At 58.5% G+C, this 8817-nt stretch overlaps 1 protein-coding gene across 3 annotated transcripts in view; it reads left to right on the top strand.

Moving 5' to 3' along the window:
• The first annotated feature begins 778 nt into the window (after nt 1-778).
• The window catches only part of GPR137B (G protein-coupled receptor 137B), a 48831-nt gene continuing 40792 nt past the window's right edge, over nt 779-8817 (top strand). The window contains exon 1 of one of the 3 annotated variants that reach the window (XM_047088571.1): nt 779-1301. In XM_047088571.1, coding sequence (XP_046944527.1) covers nt 888-1301 — 414 coding nt within the window. In that variant the 5' untranslated portion in view covers nt 779-887. The remainder of the gene's footprint in view (nt 1302-8817) is intronic. The other 2 variants (XM_047088570.1, XM_047088569.1) reach the window with 2 other exon arrangements.

Here is an 8817-nt window from a genome sequence, read left to right as displayed (position 1 = left end):
CGCGCCTCGCGGTGTCTGGCGGGGGCGGGGCAGGAGGCGGTGCGGTGCTGGGGCGCGCGGCGCGGTGTCTGGCGGGGGCGGAGCAGAGGGCGGTGCGGTGCTGGGGCGCGCGGCGCGGTGTCTGGCGGGGGCGGGGCAGGAGGTGGTGCGGTGATGGGGCGCGCGGCGTCTGGCGGGGGCGGGCAGGGAGCGGTGCGGTGATGGGACGCGCGGCGCAGTGTCTGGCGGGGGTGGGGCAGGGGGCGGTGCGGTGATGGGGCGCGCGGCGCGGTGTCTGGCGGGGGCGGGACAGGGGGCGGTGCGGTGATGGGGCGCGCCTCGCGGTGTCTGGCGGGGGCGGGGCAGGGGGCGGTGCGGTGCTGGGGCGCGCGGCGCGGTGTCTGGCGGGGGCGGGGCAGGAGGTGGTGCGGTGATGGGGCGCGCGGCGCCGACTCTGGCGGGGGCGGGGCAGAGGGCGGTGCGGTGATGGGGCGCGCGGCGCGGCGTCTGGCGGGGGCGGGACAGGGGGCGGTGCGGTGCTGGGGCGCGTCGCGCGGAGCCGGGGGGCGGGGCAGAGTAGTGGCGCGGTGTCTGGAGGGGGGCGGGGCGGCGCCGGGGACGCGCAGTGCGGGGGGCGGGGCGGGGCCACGCGGGGCGAGAGGGCGTGCGGCTCGGGGCCGCGGGGTGGGCGCCCGCGGGCGCGCGGGGCGGCGCAGGGGCGCGCGGGGCTGGCGGGCGCGCGGGGGCGGCGGGCGCGGCGCTGCCAATCGCAGACAAAGGCCGCCCCAGTGAATCATGTGGTGCCGGGGGAGGAAGTGCGGCTTGTTTTCTTTCCTCCAGTCGCCGGGCTCCGGGCGGAGCGCGATGCTCGGAGACCCCCGCGGGGGCGGCGGCGGCGGCGAGCCCCGATGAGGCCCGAGCGCCCCCGGCCCCGCTGCGGCGCCCCCGGCCCGATGGAGGCTCCGCCGTGGGACCCTCTCCGCAACGACTCGCTGCCGCCCACGCTGACCCCGGCCGTGCCCCCCTACGTGAAGCTCGGCCTCACCATCGTCTACACCGTGTTCTACTCGCTGCTCTTCGTGTTCATCTACGTCCAGCTCTGGCTGGTGCTGCGCTACCGCCACAAGCGGCTTAGCTACCAGAGCGTCTTCCTCTTCCTCTGCCTCTTCTGGGCCTCCCTGCGGACGGTCCTCTTCTCCTTCTACTTCAAAGATTTCGTGGCGGCCAATGCGCTCAGCCCCTTCGTCTTCTGGCTGCTCTACTGTTTTCCCGTGTGCCTGCAGTTCTTCACCCTCACGCTGATGAACTTGTATTTCACGCAGGTGAGTCGCGGAACGCAGCGCCGCGAGCGGGAGGCACCTGGGCGGGCGCTCACCTGGCAGGTGGCTCCGCGCCCTGCTCGGCGCCGCCGGATGCCGGGGCGACGGCTGCCCGGGGGCGGTCACAGAGCCCCAGGGCTGACAGTGTAGGGGAAAAGGCACTGGGCTGGGGTCACCCGAGCCCTGTCCTACCTGCAGGCCATTCTGCAGGTACAGATACAAGGTATCGCCCTTGTATTCCCAAAAGAGGCGAAAGCGAAAGGAAGTCGGGGCCGGAGGCCACCACGTCTGTCTCTGCCCTTAGCTCAACATGGTCCAGTGGGCCATGGGACAGTCGGGCCCTCACTGTCCAGACACAGCCGCATCTTCCCTCACACACACATCAGGATCGGTACTGTGGGAAGTGTGTCCGCCAGGAAGACTTGAACTGTAGAATTTCTCCTCCACCCCGTCATCCCAGGGCACCTAACTCTGAGCCTGGAAAGGTCATCCGCATGTTGGCCTCCAGATTTGGGCCAGACGCCGATTTTTTTTTTCTTTTCTTTTCTTTTTTTTTTTTTCTTTTGAGTGATGGCAGGGTGGGATTGTCCCGTTTCGGGTAAGATGTTTTTCATCTCCAGCTTAGGAGCCCTCTTGAATGAACTGGAGCTTACTAATTCATTTCACAGGGTTGCTAAACAGCAGTCTGGGGTTACACCCAGCTCCCCAGCTGCTGCGGCAGGAGGTCGGGCTTGCTGTCTGAGCCGGTCTGAGAGGCCCCCAAGAAAAAGCCATAAAGTTTACTGGGGCTCTTTTACGGGCACAGAGGAACCAGTTTATGAGGCATGTTGTTAATAAGCTAATGGGAGACCATGTGAATCGACTTGGCTGCCTTGAGAAAAGGACAGCTATTGTAAAGTGCTGTGCAAATACCGTGTAAAGAATTGCATAAAGGTTTAATAGCACAATGCCATCACCGTCATCTCTGATTCTCATTAGCTTTCCAAGCACTAACGCATGCATTTTCACTAGGACTCTGCCCATGTCACCTGTTGATTTAAGAGCTCTCTCGTGGGCAGAGGCTTTGTGTAAGCAGGCATTACATTCCTTTTCACAGCGTCCCTGTTTCTCTAAAGAAAATGCCATTGCTTAAAAAAAAGAAAGGCCAGGAAAGGTAGAAGCAGCCCATGACTGGAAATCTGGTGGAAATACGTTCTGACTGCAAAATAGCACATGTACCGTTTAGTAGCTGTTATGACCTTGTAAAAATGGATCAACACTTGAAGTCTGCTGATATGTTGTGTGTAGCACCCTGTTTTCCAGTCCACAAGTGGTGGGTTTTATCTCTCCAGCTACTACTTTTAAGCTCCCAAACTGGTTGAGGCAGTCAGCTACATTGCAGGCTACTCCAGCTTTTTAGTGGGATCAGAAAGAGATAGTTCCTGCAAGATACAAAAGTCAGATGGGTTGATGTTACTTCCGGCACTGTGACAGCGATCGTGTTTTGTACTGAGATCGTTTGTGCCCCTTTTTGAAGAAAAAAAAGAAAAGGGAAACGTAGGGCAGTGCCATAGCTCTCTGCTAATCACATGCAAATCCTCCGCCCGGCTGGATTAGGGCCAGGGCCACAGTTTCTGCACCATCTGCTGGTTGGCAAGTAAATGCTGAGTGAGGGAAAGAGTGACCAGGCAGACAGAGCTGCTCAGGCCAAGAGGCCTCAAGCTCTGGCCTCTTTATATCTTCCCAGTCTTTTTTTCCCCTTTATATATCCAGGGTGGCTGGCGGAGGAAGGTGGTGCCTCCGTGCTGGCATCCGAGACCCTGCAGAGCAGAGCCATCCCCTGGCTTCCTGACAAATGCTCTGATATTTCTGGGGAGTTCTAAAGGGAGTCAACCTTTGGGGCTCAGCTCGGCGCTCAGCTCTGACGTCACTCCCTCTTCCCTCCCATGTACCTTCTCTTATTTAGAAAAATTTTTTTTATGTTTATTTATTTTTGAGAGAGAGACAGAGAGAGACAGGGCATGAGCATGAGCATGGGAGGGGGCAGAGAGAGAGGGAGACACAGAATCTGAAGCAGGCTCCAGGCTCCGAGCCTCAGCACAGAGCCACACACGGGGCTCGAACCCACGAACTGTGAGATCACGACCCGAGCTGAAGCCGGACGCTTAACTGACTGCCCCCCTCCTCCACGTGCCTTCTCTTAGACAAGGTTCTCAACCACTGGAATTGCCAGGAGAGAGAGCCTTAAGAATTCCTGCTGCCCGGTCCCATCTCAACAAGTACATTATATTTTGGGGGAGGGGTAGCAGGAAATAATTAAGAAGCGCCTACTGTGTGCTAGGCACAGTTCTGAGTGGTTTGCCTTATGCTTCACGGCAGTCCCCAGATAGTGTTCCCTTTTTGGGGAAGGTCAGAGAGGTTCAGTGACTCACTCAGGGTCACGTGGTCAGTGCACGGAAGAGCCGGGAGACCCACCCACACTTCTGACATCTGAGTGTCAGGCCTGTCCTGCGTGGTACAGTATTTCTGGGAGAACATAGCCTATTGTGTACGTGACACCTGTTCTGCGAGGGGCGAACACCTGGCTGGGGAGACACAAAATGTACTGTGTACCACGCAGTTAAGCAATGACTTCAGGGATCTAGGGGAGTGCATGCTTAAGCTTCAGGAGGCTTGAGTGGGAGCCGAGTCCTCAGAGAAGAGGCGGGTTTGGGGCAGTTTGGGAGGCTGCTTGGGAAGGAGAGGGCAGTGGCAGAGGGCGTGGCAGAAGCCTGGGGAGGAACTGGAAGGTGGTTCTGGAGCTGGAGGAAGTTTTTACTGTCATTGTCATCTGTGTCTGGCCCTGCGCCTGGGGCTCACTGACGTCTCTGTGGATCCTCCTTGATGACCCGTGAGAAGGATCTTCTCACTCTCTCCTCCGAGGGCCGGAGAGGCGAAGACGCAGCCTGTGCAGCACCTGGTGAGGTGCCCTGACCATCCGAGTGCCGCGGTCTGGTCCCTCAGGGGCTGCACTCTTAAGTCTCTCCCCTTCCGTCTTTGGAATCTGGCTCTTCTGGGACTGGCCCAAGGTGGGGGTGGGGGGGGGTGGGGCGTGGACAGGGTTGTCTCAAGTGACTCCCTGCCTGTTCACTTCCAGCGTGTTCGCCTCTGGCTCTGTGGGTAACCCTGCCATGTGGCCATGTCTACGTCGTGGACTTGGTTTTGTCGTGGCCCCCTCTGCCCGCCCCCCTTCCGTCCAATCCTGGCTTTGGGTGGGGCCACACAGGTCATGGGCTGGTGCCCACACGAGGTCTCCTCCCAGGCCCCCACCTGCCCCTTTCCTTTCTTTGCCCGCCTGGGGGCCACGCAGGTGCTGCTCCGGAGTCCCTGGTGTCCTCAGACCTCCATGGCACAGGCTGGCCTCTGGCAGGACTCTCTCCACAACCCGTTTTGTTCTCAGGTCTCCACCTCTTGGGACTGAGCGTTCCCAGCGCAGCTCCTGCCCGGGGAGCAGGGTGGCCAGGTCCCCTGCTTCCTGATCCCCCTGAGCAGTTCCCTTGGAGTTTTGTCTCCAGGGACCTGGGGCGACGGTCACATCTTCCACCACGAATGCTGCCCTCCTGCCGGCAGGCTGATTGATGACTCCTTTTCTCCAGTCTCTGCCCTGTCATATGGCCTGGAAGGCGGGGAGTTGGCTTGTGGTAGTAATGGTTCTGCCCACTCTGAGCAGGCCCTGTGAAGGGTGCGAACGGCCGGCCCAGATGTCTGGGGCTCTCTCCGGAACACGGAGCACGGGGTACCTTTCGTTTCTGGCTCCGGGCCCCAGCACCCGTGCCGGCCCCCACCAAGCTCCCCCGCGGCTCCTTGCTGGCTCGGAAGGGGTGGGGCCGAGGCGTGAACCGAGGCCTTTCCTCCAGAGCCTGCTCTTCTAGCACCATTTGCCCTTGCATTTGCCCTTCACATAGAGGTTTCCATCAGAGCAGGACCCTGACACCTGAGGCACATGGGGGTGAGGTATTGCGGTGCCTCCCACCACAGCTCCCGGGCCAGGGCAGCCCCTGGGCAGGGCGGGTCTGTCTGCAGACGTGGTGGTGTGGCCGTGGGCTCGGTGGTCCCCGGGCAGCTGTGTCTTCCAGCCATTCTCACTGGGAATTACGAGTCTGGACCCCAGACTCTTGGGGTCCCTGAGTTCGGTTGAGTGGAGGGGGCTCAGCTTCTTGCTGCTACAGCTTTGTCTTGAGCCCGGTGACAGATTCCTGCCATCACAGTAGGGTGGTTTGAGGAAGGAAAAGGAGAGGTGCCCTCTCTCGGTGGGGGGAGATGTGGTGTGATTAATGGATGCTGAGGCGGGAGCCAGGACCGTTGCGTGTCTCACGGGGCAGCTGGGAAGCTGCAAGGGGGGTTGGGGGGGGGCGGGGCGCTGAGACTCATGGGAGGTGTCGGAGTCACCGTGGGGACCGGGGCTCATCCTGGGGGCCTGGGGGCCATGGTGGGTGTCGTCCGGAGCACATTGTGGGGGCCTGGGGCTCATGATGTGCCAGCAAAGGCCTATGAATCAGGAGGCATCACTGGGAATGGGAGGAGCAGGGACTCTGGGCAGAGCTGGGTTCGAATCCTGGCTTCACCCCGAGTGTGGCTCCCGTGGCTGGTTATTGACCTTCCTCCCTGGGGAAGCGGCCACCATGGTGCCCATCCCCCTGGTTGGAGGTCAAAGGAGATAGTGTCTGTGCGGCATCTCTCTGCACCTCAGTTAAGGTCCTCTTTCTGCCTCTAGCGGCAGGGACCACACCCCAGTGCTGGCTCTCCTTTTATCACCCCATCGGGTCACCAAAATGACTTTGGCCACCGCGTGGCGGCATTTGTGTTTGTAATACGGTCGTGGCGCATGGCCTGCCCTCAGGGAGAGTGTGGAAGAGCCAGGAGCCGGGGAGAGTGGGAGGCTCAGCCGCCCCGCCCTTCATTTTGCAGGTGAGCCGACCGAGGCCAGGAGAATGCTAGTGACTTGTCCAGGGTCACCCAGCCTGGCGTGAAGAGCCGGGATGAGACCTAGGACCTGTGAGCCTGTGCTTGGTGCACACACGACCCCCAACTCACAATGCATCCCTGTCCTCAGCCCTGCCGACAGGAAGCCAGGAGGCAGCCAGAATCGAGTCCAGGGATCCTCTCTCCCCCCGCCTCCCCCACCAGGAAAAGGGAGGTGTTGATCCTAGGAAGAAACAAGTCTTGGCAGTCCATTTAATCAAGCAATATTTACTAAATACCTGTTGTGTGCTAGGCCCTGATCCAGGAGTTGAGCAGGGGGATGCTTGTAGGCCTGTTGGTGATTATGAAGAAGTAAGAAGCTTAGGAACACACAAGGCAAGCCTTTCACAGCCCCCAGGTACCTTATTTCAAAGCTGGGACCAGTCACACCAAGGCAGGGCATATGCTTGGCCTCACCTCTGTGCACTGCACCCATGATCTCCTTGTCCTTGGCACGGGCTCCTTGCGGTCAGTCAGTGGACTGACAGCTTCCAGAGCTGTGTGTGTACATCTATGTACATGCCTCTGTGTGTGTACACCTGTGTGCCTGCATCTCTGTGTACCTGTGTGCATGCTTCGGTGTGTGTACATCTGTGTACATGTTTGTGTGTATCTTTACCTGTGTGTGCGCTTCTGTGTGTGTACATCTGTGCACATGCCTCTATATGTGTGTACGCCTGTGTGCATGCCCCTATGCATATACATCTGTGTGCATGCCCCTGTGTGTGAACGTTTGTGTACATGCCTGTGTGTCTGTGTACCTGTGTGTGCCTGTGTACATGCTTCTGTGTATGGGTACCTATATGCATGCCTCTCTGTGTACCTGTGTGCATGTCTTTCTGTGTGTACCTGTGTGTGCGTGCCTGTGTGCACGCCTCTGTGTGTGTATGTACCTGCATGTCTTCCTGTGTGTGTGTGTGTAAGCGTCTGTGTATATGTCTGTGTGTGTAAGCATCTGTGTATATGTCTGTGTGTGTGCCTCTACGAGGGCATGGGCACACAGAGCCCAGGACAAGTTTCCTTATTTACCTTGTGTACCGCCCGGCACCAGCCTCTCCCAGGAAGTAGCTTCCCAGCTTTCTAAAAATTTCCCCCAGGAAGAAGGCTTCTAATTCCACAGCCTGGCTCCCAAGATCTCTCCTTGCAGCACAAGCTTTTAATTCTCCCTGCTCCCATTATTACTGCTTTGGTGCCGACCTAAGGTGAACCATATTTCATTAATGCCCTCGGCGCTCCTGGGAATGGTTAGACTCACACAGTGTATGTGAAATCAAACCCCACTGACCACGAAGCCTTGATTTCCCAACAGCAGAGTCCCATCCAAGCGCTGCCGGCTTCATCCGTGTGCACCGAGCCCAGACCTGCGGCTCCTGTCCCCACCGGGAGCTTTGGTCTGGGTCCCACACACCCTGCTACCTACAGGGTTTTGTGGCATCTTTTTCCTCCCTGACTTTCCCCAGGTCAGATGAGCAGGGCCTGTGGGGTTGGGGGTGGAGGCAGGGAGAGAGCACTGTCCCCAGGTGGGTGTCATTCCCGGGGACGGTGGCGGGTGCCCTCCCCAAGGACAGGGCTTTCATGTGTCCCCCATCTGAATGCCTGAGGCTTCCAGTGCCTGGGAGGGGCTCTTCCTGGAGGTGCTGGGCTGGGCAGTGAGGGCCGGGCTGTCTAGACGACAGACGTTGACGGGCTCAAAGGCTGCTCACCCCCGTGACATCACCCTGAACTTCTTCGGTTTTCGAGAACAACACATCATGTGATCTGGAGCGCTGCTTTCGGCCGTCGGTTCCTGTTCTTCAGCTCCAGTGAGAGGAGAAGAGGCTCTTCCTGGTTTGTGGGCCTGTCTCAGCCCTGACGTTCCGGCAGGTCGGTTTTCCCGGGACAGAAATAGCCTCAGCAAACAATTTCAGACCATACCTGGCACGTTGGCATTCACGGAGGTTTGCAAAGGCTTGTAAATATTTTACTGTTTGTTTATCCTGGGGCTGAAGTGTGGAGTCGGGTAACCAGTGGGGACAGATTGAGGCCGAGTGGTTTTTCTCTACAAGTGGGTTGATTTCCTCAAATTTGTGCGTGGAGGGCCCCGAGGAAGGAAGTGGTGCTGGGTGCCCACGTCAGTGTTTTAGGCCTTTTGAGCTGCATACGGTTTCTGCTGTGTATTCTTTTATTTATATATATACATATGTGTGTGTGTGTGTGTGTGTGTGTTTATACATATCTTTTAAAAGGTAAAAGCTATTCTTAGCTCACAGGCCATACAAAAACAGACCGTGGGCTGCATTTGGTCCTTGGGACGAGGTTAGAACAAACCCAGCATTTACCACCAAGCTCCTGCCCCATCTTTACCTTGTTATTTTTGCTGGGACCCATTGGAAATGGACTCGGATTTTCATATGTCTCATGGTTAGAGAGCATCATTCACTCTCCCCTCCCCTGCCAGGGGCTGGGGAGAGACAGACGAGGGGCCTCTACCGGCTTGATGTCTTATGACATCATCGGCTCTCTACCCCCTTTAATTGCAGACATACTTGCTAAACGTGAT

This window comes from Lynx rufus, unplaced genomic scaffold, assembly GCF_022079265.1.
Source record: "Lynx rufus isolate CCGP_SWC_20201006 ecotype Redwood Valley unplaced genomic scaffold, mLynRuf1.p SCAF_25, whole genome shotgun sequence".
In the NCBI taxonomy this organism is placed as follows: domain Eukaryota; kingdom Metazoa; phylum Chordata; class Mammalia; order Carnivora; family Felidae; genus Lynx; species Lynx rufus.
This window is presented reverse-complemented; position numbering and strand designations above follow the sequence as displayed.